Here is a 17,053-nt window from a genome sequence, read left to right as displayed (position 1 = left end):
CAGCTAAATTCCTCATCACCCACTCTTGACCACTTTCAAGGGCTGTCCTCCTCTTATTTTTGTGCATATAAGTGTCATGATACATACCAAAAAAGAAGATCGTCTCCATCACTTGCTTCTCATGCTCAACATCCTCCTGTAACAAGTTCAGCGGCGGAGTCGGGCGCCGGGCGGCGGGGTCGGGCGGCGGAGGCGCCGGGCGGCGGGGCCGGGCGCCGGGGAGAGGCGCCGGGCGGCGGGGGTGCCGCGCGGCGGAGGTCGGGCGAATGCGGCGGACTGGCGGAGGTCGGGCGGATGCGGGATCGGGCGGGATGCGAGATAGGGTTGCTATTTTTGTTGTTTCTCTTTTGTCATATGTTTTCGCTGTTTCCCTTTTGCCATAGGGTGTTTGGGTCCAAATGAGAAAAAAAGAGCAAAATTTTTACTATTTACCCTTTTGCCAAAGGATGCAAACAGACCCTCGGATTCATTGACCTGGCCAGAGCAGCGATTTGGCAACCGCCACCGCCTTCCCAGGCGGCCAGGCCGGCCTCCACCAATAAAATCTTCGTCGCCGTCACAGCAAAATCCGCGCAGGCACCCAGCAAAATCTCCCATCCGCCCCCTTCGATTCGATCTCGCTGCGATCGGAAACCGAAGCCCTTCCGCCGCCGCCGCCGCCTCCGCCTTAGCCATGGCCCCGCCCGCCTCCGCCGCGCTCCTTGGGCCCCCCGTGGCTGCCGCCGCCCTCAACACCAACGTCGCTGCCGCTGCGGATCCCGAGCCCACCCGCGAGGAGTCGTCCTCCGAGTACTCCTCGTCCGACGACGACTCAGAAGACTCACCGATGGCATGTGGCGGCGTGGCGAAGAAGGCGGCGGCGAAGGAGGCGCCGCGGTCCGGGCGGGCGCTCGCCTACGCCTCGTCGGGCGACCCCTGCGTGGACTTCTTCTTCCAGGTCGTCCCCGGCGCCACCTCGGGCACCGACGTGGCCGCGCTCCTCGACGTCGCGTGGTCCCGCGACGCGCGCGCCGCGCTCAGGCTCATCTGCCACCTCCGCGGCGTGCGCGGCCTGGGCAAGGGCGACAGGGAGGGCTTCTACGCCGCTGCGCTCTGGATGCACGCGCGCCACCCCAAGACGCTCGCCGGGAACCTCGCCACCTACGCCAGGTTCGGCTGCCTCAAGGACCTCCCCGAGATCCTCTACCGCATCCTCCACGGCGACCGCATGGAAGAGGAAGGCGACCGCCGCAAGCAGCAGCAGGACCTCTGCCACGGCATGAAGCGCCGCCGCAGCGACGGCGAGTTCAAGGCTGCCAAGGAGAGGAAGCGCCAGGAGGAGGCGCAGCTGGCGCTCACGGCGCTCGCGCGCTACGAGTCCGACGAGTCCTTCCGCTTCCTCTACGTCCGCGTCGCCGAGATGTTCGCCGAGATGCTCAAGTCCGACGTCGAGCACCTGCGCGCGGGCGACACCGCCAAGATCGGGCTCGCGGCCAAGTGGTGCCCGTCGCTCCGCTCGTCCTACGACCGCGCGACACTGCTATGCGAGGCCATCGCCCGCCGCATCTTCCCGCGCGAGTCCAGCCAGGAGTACCTCAACATCTCGGACAAGCACTACGCCTACCGCATCCGCGACCGGCTCCGCCGCGAGGTGCTGGTGCCGCTTCGCAAGGCGCTCGAGCTCCCGGAGGTGTACATGTGCGCGTGCAAGTTTGAAGAGCTGCCGTACGCGCGCGTGGCATCCGTCGCCATGCGCAAGTACAAGGAGGTGTTCCAGAAGCATGACAAGCACCGCGTTACCGGCTTCTTCGACGAGGTGCGCACCGGCCATGCCAAGATGCCAGCAGACGGGGTGCTGCCGCACGAGCTCATCGCCGCGGCGCTCAAGGGGGAGCACGACGAGGCGGCGGAGCTCCAGTGGCGCCGCATGGCGGCCTCCCTTGCCACTGAGGGCCGCCTGACCAACTGCATCGCGGTGTGCGGGCTCTCTGGCGCCGCCGCTGCCGTCGCGGACCAACCGGCCTCGGCGGCCGTTGCGCTTGGTCTCCTGATCTCTGAGCTGAGCCAGGAGCCATGGAAGGGGCGCGTGATCACCTTCGATGAGACGCACCAGCTACACAAGGTGTGCGGCGCGAACCTCAAGGAGAGGCTGCGGCCGCTGGTGGCGGCCATGGGGGCGCACAGGAAGGGCGCGAACCTGCAGGGCGTGTTCAGCAAGATCCTGCAGCTGGCGGTGGCCGGCGGGCTGCGCAAGGACATGATGGTTAAGAGGGTGTTCGTGCTGAGCGACATGGACTTCGACGGGTGGACAGGCGTCGCGTCTGTGTGGAAGACAGAGTACCAGGGCATCTGCGATAAGTTCGCCGCTGAGGGTTTCACTGTGCCGCAGGTGGTGTTCTGGAACGTGGGGACGTCCAAGGCGTCCATGCCGGTGGTGGCGGAGCAGGAGGGCGCGGCCCTGGTGAGCGGCTACTCCAAGAACCTGGTGAGACTCTTCCTGGAGGCGGACGGCGAGCTCACACCGGCCGCCGTCGTGGCTGACGCCATCTCTGGTCCGGAATATGACGCACTGGAGGTGTTCGACTGAGGTCTTCCTGTGCACCTGTGTTGCTGATCTCCATAGCTAGCTTTATGCAGTAGGTTTTGTTGATTAGTGCCTTTCTGGTAGAACTATATACTAGTTTCCGTTATGCCATAGTATGAATCGAATGCTGTTATCATAAACAATTCTTGAATACGAAGAATTATCATTGAACTGCTCTATCAATTTGTTTAGTTTGCAAGCCCTGAGGGATGAAAGCATTTTATTTAATTTTGTCTTAGTTGTGTGACACCCTAGGAATTTAAAATGCTAAAACAAAAGTCATGAATTAAGCATCATGCATAATAAATAAGAACAATTTAAATCATGCATCTCTTTTAAGAATACATGTGCATGTATGTGTGCATATAAGGTTTTTCATAAATATGTTCATAACCATACATGCTCAACTTGTCATAAAAAATACAGCATAAAAACACTCATATTTTAGTACCTTACAAAGTGTACTTAAAACACCATTTGCAATTTCAAATTTTAAACACATGATATGAATAGGAATTCAAATCTTAGTAGTCTTAAATTTAAAATAACTTCTAAACTAAAGCTCAAATGAACTTTGATCCAAAATGAAAGTCGTAGAATTTTAAATTCCCTACAACTTTTATGTTTAAAGTTTTTCAAGTTTCTAATCAAAATTTTGAGAAAAAATTAATTCAAATTCCAGCCGTTTTCTCCCTCCCTCTCTCTTCACTTCACTTCCCTACTCTGCTCCGGCCGGCAGAGAAGCACCGCCACGTGGCAGGGCATCCCCGTGCCGGCGAGCCGCGCCAAGGCGCAACCCCCAACGGGCCGCGACCGGCCACCGGGCCTACTGCCGGCGATTTGCCACACCTCGTATCCCGCCCATGTCTAGCTCGCACATGCCACACGGCCGGAGAAGCTCGACGCCCCGCCCTCGCTGGCCCCTTGCCGCGGCCTTGTCTCGGCCGCACCTCCCTCGGCTTGGCCGTGCCCAGCCCCTCCTCCCCTTCCCAGTGCGCCTATAAAAGGGCTGCACCGAGCCCCTGCTCACGCTCGTCCGAGCACCACCACCACCGCGCCATTAGTGCCGCCGCTCGACCTTGCTGTCGAGCTCCACCTTCCGCTCCTCTTCCACCCGAGTCAAGCCCCTGAATCGGTTACCCATGGCCCCCTGAAGCTCCCCGATCTCCCCACGCCACCCCTGCCTCATCGAACGGCCGCCGGCGAGCCACCTCCAGGCCGCCGCCCCATTGCTCACACGGGCAACCCTCCTCCGGCCATCTCCAGCCCTAACCGCCTACAGGTAACCCTCGCCGCCCTCGTACTTTCCCACCCCTTTCCTCTCACCACCGGCGAGCTCCCTCGCTGGAATTTCACCCCCAACCATGGCAGTCATGCCCATGGATGACATTGCGATGATTGAGATCCTTTCTGCTAAAGTTAGGGACCTATATGTGAGACCCTATTTTCTTTTTATTTTCAAAAATAGTAAATTGTAAATTAATTTAAAAATCATATGAGAACCCTAAAAATGCAAATTAAAATGTTTTGGAATCCTTGCAACAAGACCTACCACTTTGCTTACGTGACCATGTGCAATTTCTGTATATTTTTAGCTCTAAATTAAGAATTAGTATTATTAGCACTTAATTGGATCTCATGTTATGGACATGAACTGGTGGAGATTTTTGGACAGTAGTTTAGTATCCAGGATATGAGCTCTGTATAAAAATTTCAGGGCCCGGTGACAACTCTAGCTATATGTTTTATTAGATCTTGTTCTATGCCATTTGTAAATAAATCTATTTGTTCTAGGTGTTATACTTTGAGCCATGAAGTTCAACTTTTACAGTAGTGTTATTGCGATGCCCAGATACTGTAGGAAACATTTAGAGTTTTGTGCTCCACTGGATCTTGCTCAAGTAATTTTTGCAACGAATAAACTCAATAAATCACTATAAATGTTCCTGTGCTTGGAAAAATATGAAACTTTTACCAGAGGCTATATGTGAGTAGATAATCATGCTCGAAAAGTTTGATGTTCAGATACTCAATAGATCTGCCAATAAAAATGAATCTTGATGCATGTAGATATAACTCGCGGTATTTTTTCTATGATCTGTTAGTTGCTTAATAAAATCTGAAAAATTTACTGTAAGATCACTATAGATGTGAGAGAAATCTGTAAAAGCACCAGTACCTGCTTGGTTCGATCTGCCTTAATGCATTTATGTTCTAGCAGTAGTTGTTTACTGTATTTTTCATGAAAAATCTGCTTGGTAAAAATGGTTGAAATTCTTACGCTGAGTTTATCACCGGGAGATGTGCTCTGTACAAAAAATTCAAGTACAGAACCTATGTCTATCTATAGTTAAGGACCCAACATGTTTGCCTTATGCTTGCTTGCTGAAAAATTTATGCATAAGGACCCGACATGTGCATATTAAGTAAGTTTAGTTATTACTTGATAAATGACTGCCCCAGGGAATGGTAGTAAGATGTTCTATAAAGTAACTTGGAGTTTTGTTGGATTGCAACTTTATCGTCAAATATTATTTGTTATTTCTCTTATTAAAATCACTCATACATATGCATTCATATAGAATTGACCACTCTCGCTGATGGAACGTACGAGCTGATCCCCAAGCCCGAGAGCGAGAAGCGCAAAGCTCAAATCAATCTAAGTGAAATCATCAAAGAACCAAACCAAAGTTCAGAAGAGCCCAAGGCTAGCACTGCTTAGGAAGGCAATCTCCGGAGCATAACCCCTACTTTTAAACTTATGCAACCTTTATTTATATATGGTATTGTGCATTAAATTTGTAGGAGTTGATTGAAACCCTAGTTGCATGATCTTAGGTACCTATGCTATAAACACTAGTTTATATCAGTCGCTAGATGCCATGCTAATAGAGTTTCGGTAAAAGTCGAGTGATTTCCTATCACTCGTGAGATATAGGAGTTGTTTGTTTACTTATGTTGGAATCATAAGTCGATGGATGGGGTTGTTTATGATATTCATGTTAATGATTGTGGGCCCCGTCTGTGTAGCAGAACTAGCTAAGGTCGCGGTGTATGGCAGTGATGGTTAACTTTTTGAACGTACTAACCACATGCTGAGATTATGGTAATCAGTATGCTTAAGTATCTGATTGGACCGGCGAGTGGACTTTACCCTCACCCTCTTTACTTCGTTCCCATGGCCACATGGTGAGTGCAAGAGCAGCCATGACCCGGCTTCGTTTCATGGTTCGTGGACCTCTGTACTCGAGAGGGTGGTCCTGATCCACAACTTGGAAAGAAAGGGGAAAAGTTGAATGGGTGACTCGTCCGAGCCCCATGCATATGTTTAGGTTTTCCTCTTACAAGGTTAAAAAATTTAATTTGAATCGTCCGTTTCTCGCGGCTATTGAGACTGCTTAACCCTTGTACCACATAGAGTAAGAAGAGAAACAATGATGATGATTAGTCTTGTTGGATGCTCAATTAATTATTTTTCACCAATGCGTAATTTGGATAGTTGCTTACCTAGAATGGTTAATAAACTAGAACTTGATGCTAAAATTTGAAAGTAAGGACTCACTCTTAGATGCTTTTTGGCAAAAACAACCCCTCAGCCAACAGCTTTGCATTTCTAGGAGTCGGCTAAGTATATAGCAATAGTCAGGTAAGCCTTGCTGAGTATTAGTATACTCAGTCTTGCTTGTGGCTATGTTTTCAGGTAAGAACTTTGAGGATATGGTTGCTAGTTTGACTTGGCCGTGTACTCTTCCTCCTGGTTGGTTGGTAGAATGGGATGCGTCCCCGGCCAATGATGATAATGCTGAATGATATCTTGTACGGGTTTCATCATGATATCTTGTATCGTCGTTAGAACTATCGTTTATTTTCCGCCGCACCGTTAAACCCTGAAAGTACTTGTTTATGAATTCGAACTTTAATTATAATAATAATTTTTGTTGAACTCTGGAATGTAAAATTTGTGGATTGTTGTAATCTCTGGGCTCACCTTCGTGTGTGTTGTTTCAATCAAAATTCCAGTGGTTGCATCGGGATGTTACCCGATAGACTGTCGTTTCACTCCATTTTAAGTGGGTGTTAGACTAGATTGCCTCTATGGTGATGGTTAGCGTACTTAAGCTGGATTAATTTAGGTGGTTCTGCCATAGCTGATTTCAGAGCCGAAATGCATACACCAGAGAGTATAACGAGCCTTAAAAACTTATTTTCTTAAAATTTGATAACAAAATAGCGTTTGCAAAAATACGTTGGTTCGTTAAGGATGATGCCTAGTTCGTAAAGCCCTAAGGGATTATGGGAATATGACTAGGTGGCTATATAACTTATGTTTATTATAACTGTCTTCCAGCATATTACTTTCTATCAAAACTTTTGTACACAACCAACCTATAATTTCTGTAACAATGCACTCATCACTAAGGTAAGAAGGTAAAGATCCTCAGTCAACTAACAGAGCTTGACCCTCACGTCGGTGACGCGAACCGAACGCTGCCCTCAAGCAGTGGCTTACTTGAGGTGCTGCCAATATACCAACCACTCGTTGATTATATTGGGAGTAAAATATGCTGGATGTACGGTAGCTTCAACGTACAAACGTCCCCTAAGGCAATTTATACGGGAAGTGAATACGTTATCACACTAACTTATAAGCACTATCCATGTAGTGTCGAACGCATGGATACCGCTACTATAGTGAGCGGTAATGTATGGGGACGCTTTCGTGAGTGTTGGCATAAAAGGTTCAATTTATATTCTATCAATTTTCTGCAGGTACACTAACCATGATTACATTAAGCTAAGAACGGTTAGAAAAATTCGGCTAGTTAATATTAGGAGAGACGTATTATGTATGCCACTGAAATTAACCACGTAAGATCAAAGCTATTTGGCAATTATTTTGCTTTGTGAGGACGAATAGGACGTGCATGCATCATGATCATACATGAAAATTGAATGAAACATTGTCCTGGATTTATAAGGGAGTAAGTTGGACTAGAGCACGTTTGAGCACTCACTTAAGGGCTATCTAGAAATCTGTCTTTTTCTACCATATCTAGATAGGGGAATTAGTTAGGCTTAGGGAATGACCTTATCTGAAGAGAAGCTCAATAAGGAAGCAGTCAGTGACGTAGTCATAGTAGTCAGAGATACAGTGGAAGAAATCGGGGCTGCAGTCGAAGTAGTCGAAGATGCAGTGCAATCGAAAATATAGTAGAAGTAGTCGAAGGTATAGCTGAAGCAGTCAAAGATATAGTCGTAGTAGTCACAGATGTAGATGAAGCAATCAGAAATGCAGTCCTAGTAGTCAAAGGTGCAGTGAAGTCGAAGATGTAGTCGAGGTAGTCGATGATGTAGCCATAGCAGTCGGAGATGTAGTCATAGTAGTCGTTGAAGTAGTTGGAGATACTGTCGAGGTAGTCAAAGATGTAGCGTAGTCGAGACTGTAGTCATAGTAGACGGAGGTATAGTTGAAGCAGTCGGAGATGTAGTCGAAGCGGACGAAGATGTTTTCGACGAGTCGGAGATGTAGTCAAAGTAGTCGTTGATGTAGTGAAGCAGTCAGTGATGTAGTCAAAGAAGCTGTATTAGTAATCGATGTTGTCGAAGATGTAGTCGAAGTAGTCGATGATGCAGCCGGAGCAGTCGAAAAAGTAGTCGTGGTAGTTAGAAATGTAGTAGAAGTAGTCAGAGATGTAGTAGTCGGAGGTGTATTTGAATACCAAAGTTGCAGGCCACTAAATTTTCTAGTCATTGCCAAAATTTGAAAGCACTTGGATGAATAGACTGGCAGTTATGAATTTTCTTGCAACAAGCAGTATTCTGTCCACAATTTATCTCTAAATCCTTGAGTTCTAAATCATCCGCACTTATGACACTCAGCCTTGGTGGTATTATGGATTCCCTAATTAATGAAAAATTTGCACCTTGTAGATAGTTCAAGGGACCCGCAACACCCCGAGCGGTTTTGGTGCTAGTGGTAGCAGACAACCGCAACAGCCGCCATCACCGCCCAACATGGCTGAAATAATGGCCGCCCAGACCGAGTTGCTCCGCCAGCTTGTTCAAGGGCAGCAAGCGTTTCAGCAATTCTAACAGCAGCGGGGTGGGCACAATATCCACCAACCTCAGGCTGCTGGCTACTTGGACTTCTTGGGCACTCAGCCCCCTCTGTTGCACAAGACGGAGGAGCTTCGGATGCGGACGCTTGGATTCGCACAACTGAGTCCAAGTTTTCTCTACTTGTGGTGCCATGTTCCGATGCAAATAAGGCCCGTTTTGCCGCGCAACAACTTCGTGGTACTGCGCGCCTTTGGTGGGACAATTATTTCGCCCATGCTCCCAGCCGATTATGTTGTCACTTGGGAGGAATTGAAGAATGCATTAGGAGCCCACCATATTCCAGAAGGGCTTATGGAGAGGAAGTTGAATGAATTTCTGGCTCTTACTCAGGGTACCCGCACCATACTCCAGTATGCTTAGGCTTTCAATAACTTTTGTCAATACGCAGGCTATCACACCGACACTGATGCTAAGAAGCGTGATCGCTTCCGTAGAGGCCTTAATACCAAGCTCAAGGACCGCTTAAACCCCATCAAGGTAGATACTTATAATGAGCTGGTCAATCTAGTAATCACTCAGGAAGACTGTATCTTGGCTCATCGTGCTGAGAAGAAGAGGAAGGCACCAGCTAGACCCTCTAGTGCTCCGCCATAGAGGTATCGTTTGGTGCAGAATGCTAATTTTAAAGCTCCTCAGAAGGCACCTCAACAAGGGCATTGGGTTTTTAGGCCCTCACGGCAACAGGCGTTGCACGACCGCCTATGCCTCAACAAACTAGCCCAAGGCCGATTGCTCAGCAGCCAGCTCGTCCGAGCAACACAAATCGTTGCTTTAATTGTGGGAGTCCTAGCCACTTTGAACGAGAATGCTCGCTGCTTAGGCAGCCAAATCAGGGGCAAGTTTCTAATCAGAACAATAAGAACAAGGGTAAAAGATAGATTGTTCATGTTTGCAGGGAAGGATCAATTTCACTACACTTGCTAATCTTCCAGAAGGTGCAGCAGTGATGTCGGGTACATTCTTTATCCACAACAAGCCTGCAATTATATTATTTGATTCTGGTGGTACAATTGCTTCCAACCAATTCATAAGGCACGTACCGATCAAGTTGGATAGTAAAACTATCCAAACCGATCTTATCCTTTTGACACTTGAAGGTATGGACATTATTTTGGGGATGAATTAGATGGCTCTGCATGGGGTTATATTAGATATTTCTTCCCGAGCTATGGAAATAAACTCACCTAGTCACGGAGCCGCTACTCTTTACCTACCTTCCCAGGAATGCATAAATTCCTGCGCTTTCACGATGGAAGGAGTCAAACCAGAAGATATTCCAGTGGTGTGCGAGTATGCCAATATTTTTTTGGATGACTTGCCAGGAATGCCACCAGATAGGGATATTGAGTTCACTATCGAACTGTAGCCAGGCACTGCACCTATCTCAAAAAGACCCTACAGAATGCCACCAAATGTAGGAATTGAAACTACAATTGCAGGAATTGAAACTACAATTGTAGGAATTTTTAGAGAAAGGTTTCATTCGTCCTAGTGCATCACCTTGGGGTTGCCCAGCCCTATTTGTGAAGAAGAAGGATGATAGTTTGCCGCTGTGTGTGGACTACCGACCTCTCAGTGCGGTGACAATCAAAAATAAATATCCACTTCCCCGCATTGATGTTCTCTTCGATCAATTAGTGGGAGCTAGAGTCTTCTCAAAAATTGATCTTCGCTCTGGCTATCATCAGATCAAGATTCATCCATGTGACATCCCTAAGACTGCCTTTTCCACACGATACGGGCTATATGAGTTTCGGGCTCACAAATGCTCCTGCCTACTTCATGTATCTCATGAATTCGGTATTCATGCCCGAACTTGACAAGTTTGTTATGGTTTTTATTGATGACATTCTTATTTATTCCAAGAATGAGGAAGATCATGCTAAGCACCTGCACATTGTTCTCCAGCGTCTTAGAGACCATCAGCTCTATGCTAAGTTTTTCAAGTGTGAATGGCTAGATAGTGTAAAATTTTTAGGCCACACTATTTCCAGCGAAGGCATAGCCGTTGATCCTAGCAAAGTACAAGAGGTGATGGATTGTAAACCTTCTACCTCTGTCCATCAGATTCACAGTTTTCTTGGTTTAGCTAGTTATTATCACTGCTTTATTCTGGACTTCTCCAGAATTGCTAAGCTTGTGACTGAACTATTGAAGAAAGGAGTAAAGTTTGTGTGGAGCAACAAATGTGAAAAAGCTTTCTACACTCTTCGGGAACACCTGACTACAGCCCCAGTCTTAACTCAACCCGATATCACCAAGCCGTTCGATGTTTATTGTGACGCATCCGGCACTAGTCTTAGTTGTGTGCTTATGAAAGACAATTGAGTCATTGCCTATGCTTCACGAGCTCTTCGACCTCATGAGCAAAATTATCCAACACATGATCTTGAGCTAGCAGCTGTCATTCATGCTCTAAAGATGTAACACCCTAAGGTAATTTTTCCCAATTTTAATAAAATCTATTTGGGCTTAAATAGATTTTCCAGGGTCTTCTCTAAATGATCTCGTATTTAAAGTAATTTTATAACGCAAGTAATTAAAATATATCATAGGATTAAATTGTTTGTGCATTCATGCTGCAGCATTATTTTGTTTGTGTTGAGTTGTAGGGTTTGAGTTCAAATTTGATTGAATTCAAATGGATTTGTGTGAATAGATTGAGTTTGGAAAAGAGGAAAGGAAGAGAAAAGAAGGAAGAAAGCAGCCCAAACTCATGGCCCAGCCCACTCCTTCTCTCCCCTCTTTCCCCTCCCGCATGGGCCACGGTGGCCCAGCTCCCCTCTCCCCTCAGCCCGCGCCTCCCTCCTCTTTTCCCCCGCGTGGACCGAGCCCGGCCCACTTCGTTCCTCAGCCCCAGCCGGTCGCGCCTCTCCCACCTCTTCTCCCTCTCTGACCGTTGGGTCCTACCCGTCAGCGCCGGTTCTTCCCCCATTCTTCCTCCCCTTCCTCTGTTTCCCCGGCGCCCAACGAACTCCGAGATCCCCGGCGAGCTTTCCCCCCCTGAGCCGCACGCCGAGGCCTCGACCCCCCCCCCCACCTTTAATTGGCCCTGCAGCGCCTCCCCACACCCTCTACCCTACCCCGCCGCCACCCAGACCCTAGCTCACCGCACCCGCACAGCTCTGCCTCACAGAACCTCTGCGCCGGCGAGGACGCGCCGCTCTGCCCCACCCCTGCCCCGCTGGAGCCGCACGGCAGCGTCGCCTAGACTCCTGGGAGGTCACCGAAGTGCCAGGGCGCCTGGGGCACCGCCGCATCGATCTGTCCGCGAGCACCGCTCTGCCCTCCCCGCCGAGCATCGCCGTCGCGCTTCCAGCAGGCCGTCTCGGTTCAATTCGTGCCTAGGTGAGCACCACCCCGACCCACGCTCTCTTGTGCACCCGACATCGTGGCCAGGGGGTCGCCCCAGTGGCCGGAACCGCGCTCGCGCGGTACGCCGGCAAACCCGAGCCGCCACCCGCCGTGGGGAACCCCAAATCAAACCCTAAACCGCTTCCTTGATCGCCTAGATGAGTTCGTCGTCGTCCCCTCTTTCTTCCAGTGCCAGCCGTACCCCGAATAGTGGCCGGGAACGTCCAACCGTGTGTCCTCCGGCGAGCTCCGGTCGTCCTCCGCCGTGATCAGTAGCCGCCGCCGCCAGAACCGGCCGGAAGCCCTCAGCACCCTCCGATCTGCAACCAAGGGCGGAGATTAGATCGGGCACACTTAGATCCGAACCGTGAGATCGAGATCCAAGGGATCTAAATCGTGCGTACCGGTTCGGGGTAAGGATGAATCGGAGCCGTCAGATCTGGATTAGGTGGTCTAGATTAGATCCATTTAAGTATAGGTCCCGACCGTTCGATCTAGATCGGATGGCCGTGGTGAGCGCGTACCCCTTCGCGAGATGGATTTAATCTGAGCCGTGGAGAGTCGATCTAAGGGCCCAGAACAGATCTTACCCTTTCAGCCGTCCATTTGCTAAAGAGTCCCTGCCCTTTAGGGAAATAAACCCGCAGTCCACCTGTAGTTCAAAAGTATTTACGATCAGGTCCTTTTCTTATCGTTTAGGCCCCTGGTTTTGCTGGAAATTGAAACCGCAGTCCAAACCTCGTGTTTTCACGCGCTAGCCCCTGTGTCTAGGGTTTAATTATGTTTAGGTCCTCGGTTTTTGTGCAGAAGCCCCTGGTTGCCCTGTTTTTCTTACAAATAGGTCCCTGGATCCTGTTTTAAGCGCAGTTTTCGCGTTTTAGCTCCGTTTTAGGTGTTCTCTATATGCACGCGATCGTTGTAACGCGTAGAATAGTTCTAGGCTAGTTTCATGTGCTGTTCTATTGTATTGGTGTACTGTTTTCTTATAGTTTGCTATTGTTTGTGCATGTGTGTATGTGTGGACTATGTTTGATGATCGTGAGTAGACGCGGAGCCTTTGGACCAGTACCAGGAGCAGCCGTCTTCCGAGCAGTTCGAGCAGCAGCCGGGAGAGTACGAGGAAGGCAAGTATAACATGAACCTCCTATCACTTTTTAATACAAATTCACACTGCATTTTAATATTGTATGCCTATAAGGACTTTCCTAGCCACTTTATATCCTATATATTTATCCTTTGGGTTGCATTTTGGTTAGTTGTGCTAGGTTGCTGCGCTATAACACACTTGGTCCTTTTAAATTAAATTGATTAATGGTCTTATGCAACTTAATTCTGAGAGTGGCCCTCTATGCTCTGTGCTTGAGCGGCTCACGTCTCCTTAAAAGATGTTTTGGTAGAAACATGGTTTAGGGGGCCAGCACGGTGCTTAGTGCTTGGTTGGCCACTCTCCATAAGGACCGGTTCATAGAGCGACAACCTGGGACAACCGCGCAACCACAAGACTGGAATGGGACGGTCTTGACTTACTAATTAGGTCGTGTTGGTTCCGGAGTAACTTACCTGCGTGGGCAAGAGGGGTGGTAAGCTTCAATGGTCCCTGCTCCTCCGGCTTGGTCTGTGCTGTGTGTCTTGTACCCCCGGAGGTGGGCCCCATCGTCGCTGATCCAGAATCCTTAGCGGTTACACCTTACCAACGTGTCCTTTGTAACGGTCTCGTAGTGTGCTTGCTAGCCATCTCACCTAAGGAAGTGTGATGAATAACTAGCGTAGCTCACGACTTGTGGGTAAAGTTGTGCAACCTCTCGAGAGTGTAAAACTGATATATCAGCTGTGCTCACAGTCATGAGCGGCCCGGATCCTCCGTCTGATTAGTGGGGTTATCAACCTTTGACGAGGGAGATTCCCCGGGTGGTTTTGGTTTGGATGGTTTTCAGTAGTTCTTAATTAATATTGATTAATTTATTATGCAATTGGGTTTATGGTAATTCATCCACTTGTAGTAATTAGCTTTAATAAAATTGCCAAGACTAAAAGCTAATGCAGTTGAGTCAGCTAACCCTAGAGCCTCATGCTCGTGTTATACTTGTTGAGTACGAGTTTGTACTCACACTTGCCTCTCTACTCTTCTGTTCTATTTCGGATATCTTCGACTGCTGCTCAGTGCCCGGCAACGTGGAGGACTACGTCAGCGGCTTCGACGACTTCTAGGCGTTTGTCTCCCAGTCGACGTCCCTGTGGCGCCCAGCTCTTCATGTATCTCTTTTACGCTTCCGCAACTCTTGAACCGATTCTTGATTCGGTTGTAATAAAATAATTCATTTATGATTCATTTACGATTTATATTAATGTTATTCCTGACATGTGTTGTGATATCTTGATAATCTGTTGTATATATGCGTGACTTGATCCTGGCGCATATATGATTGCTCGATTTATGTTCTTATAAATCGGGTGTGACAGATTGGTATCAGAGCCGTGTCGACTGTAGGACGAAGCCTAGATAGAACTGGTCGAGTTTAGGGATTTTCTCTCGCTTGCTCTGCTTCCGCAAAACCCAAATATTCATTTTTTGCTTCTATTCCTTGAGTCTTAAGCCCTTGATTTGCTATCTCACCTATCTTTTTGAGAAATAGCTTGAGTCTTTCGAAGACGTTGGCCTGAGTCGCCTAACCCTGTAATTTATAAGTTTAGGTTGTCCCGGTGAAAATACGCTAGAACAAGGGTGTTAGTCGAGTGGTGTGATAAACTCGACTAAGTTGTGAATATTGAATGTTTGTTATTGTGCAAATGTTTGATTTGGATTTTTGGTTGATTGCGTAGTCTAGTAGTTAAACTTGTTCATGCGAATTGATCCTAACCCCACTTGAACTAAATAATAAAAATTTGATTTAGATCGTTGGGGGTAAAACCTATATTCCTTTCTTTCTGTCATATCCTTCCGAAGTTTCATTTCCGCAGCTGCACGGTATCTTGTTCTCATAAATTTCGTTGTTGCAATCAGATGGTGAACACCAGGCGCACCGGTTCCGGTTCTGACCAGCAGGAGCAGAACAACCAGGGTACTGGTCAGCCGCTACCGATGCCGCCACCACTGACCCCGGAGCAGTTCTTCCAGCTCCAGATGCAGATGATGGCGACCCTGAACAATACTGTTCAGGCTCTGCAGCAGATCCATGCCTAGCCGCCGCCTCCTCCGCCACCTCAGCCTCGTGATCGGCGTGCGGATTTCCTGAGAGGTCATCCTCCGACCTTCTCTCACGCCACGGACCCACTCCAGGCGGACGACTGGCTTCGTTCGGTGGAGCGCCAGTTGATTGTTGCGCAGTGCGACGATCGGGAGCGAGTTTTGTACGCAGCAGGGCAGCTGCGAGGCTCCGCTCTTGACTGGTGGGAGTCCTACCCAGCTCGGGATCGTGATGCTCTCACGTGGGACCAGTTCCGTGAGCGTTTCAGGAACCATCACATTCCTGAGGGCATCATGAAGATGAAGCAGAAGGAGTTCCGTGCCCTTAAGCAGGTAAAAAAAATTAACGGAATTCCCTACCATTCCTTTTGAGCTTGATCCATCCTCGATTTCTTTCGTAAAACCTAACCAATTGAGCGGTTTCCATCCTTGTTACCTGTGTACGTTATTTCAGGGATCTATGACGGTGACGGAGTACCGTGACCGTTTCCTTCAGCTTGCCCGCTACGCCCCTGCTGACGTCGCTCGTGATAGCGACAAGCAGGAGTACTTCAAGGAGGGACTGGATGATCACATCCAGTATGCGCTGCTGAACCACCGCTTCGACAACTTCAACCAACTGGTTGATGCGGCCCTCAACACCGAGCGTAAGCGCCGGGAGATTGAGGATAAGAAGAGGAAGATGGTTCCATCCTCTTCAGGCAGCAACACTCGTCCCCGCTACCAGTATCCTCCACAGCAGCAGCAGCACCAGAGGCCGCCTCAGCAGTACCAGCAGCGGCAGCAGTTCCCGCCTCGTCCACAGCAGCAGCAGCAGGCGGGACAGGGTCAGAGGCTTCCAGCGCCTCCGGCTCCACCAGCTCAGAGGCAGGGAGCGCCCACTCCTCCTCCTGGGCAGCAGGCTCCGGCACTTCCTCGAGTGTGCTTCCACTGCGGCGAGCCGGGGCACTACGCCAACGTCTGCCCTCGGAAGGCGCAGGCAGGACAGCAGGGGCGTGCAGCACAGCCCAAGGCCCCAGCTCAGGGCAGGGTGAACCACGTGACGGCCGAGTCAGCGGCCGAGGCTCCTAACGTGGTGATTAGTACGTTCATGGTCAACACCCACCCTGCTACAGTGCTTTTTGATACTGGTGCTACACATTCTTTCATCACCCAGTCTTTTGTTGAGCATCATGGTATTCCTACTAGCACATTAAGGAGGTGCATGTTAGTATCTTCACCGGGAGGGCAGTTGAGGTCTCATATCTTCTGTCCCAGAGTCAGTGTGGCCATAAGGGGGGTAGATTTCAGTGCGAATCTGATGGTGCTAGACTCCAAGGGCATTGATGTGATCCTCGGGATGGAGACTCTTGCTAAGTGGGGAGTCCGGATAGATTGTGCTCAGAGGACGGTTCTTCTGTCAGCACCGGATGGTCAGGAGGTTACTGTTGGAGCTACGGAGCCTTCTGGATTTCTTCATCAGATGGAGGCTAGACCCACGGATGGTATTCGCGTGGTGTCTGAATTCCCAGATGTCTTTCCGGATGATTTGCCAGGTATGCCGCCTGATCGCGACATTGAGTTTTCTATTGATCTCTTGCCTGGCACAGCTCCTATTGCTAAGAGGCCCTATCGTATGGCTCCTGTTGAGCATGAGGAAGTTAAGAAGACTGTCGATGAGTTGCTAGCTAAGGGTTATATCCGTCGCAGTTTCTCTCCTTGGGCTTTTCCTGTATTGCTTGTAGAGAAGAAGGATGGTGCGAAGAGGATGTGCGTCGATTATCGGGATCTGAATGCAGTCACTATCAAGAACAAGCATCCATTGCCCCGTATTGAGGACCTCTTTGATCAGC

The 17,053-nt window shown here is 49.1% G+C and overlaps 1 protein-coding gene across 1 annotated transcript; it reads left to right on the top strand.

The window, feature by feature from the left end:
- The first annotated feature begins 489 nt into the window (after positions 1–489).
- On the top strand, positions 490–2,734 carry LOC112897084. The gene has a single exon (XM_025965281.1). The coding sequence runs from the start codon at positions 674–676 to the stop codon at positions 2,564–2,566; it is 1,893 nt and encodes a 630-aa protein (XP_025821066.1). The 5' UTR covers positions 490–673; the 3' UTR covers positions 2,567–2,734.
- Positions 2,735–17,053: the final 14,319 nt, after the last annotated feature.

The sequence above is a fragment of the Panicum hallii genome, chromosome 6 (genome assembly GCF_002211085.1).
Source record: "Panicum hallii strain FIL2 chromosome 6, PHallii_v3.1, whole genome shotgun sequence".
Lineage (NCBI taxonomy): Eukaryota > Viridiplantae > Streptophyta > Magnoliopsida > Poales > Poaceae > Panicum > Panicum hallii.
This window is presented reverse-complemented; position numbering and strand designations above follow the sequence as displayed.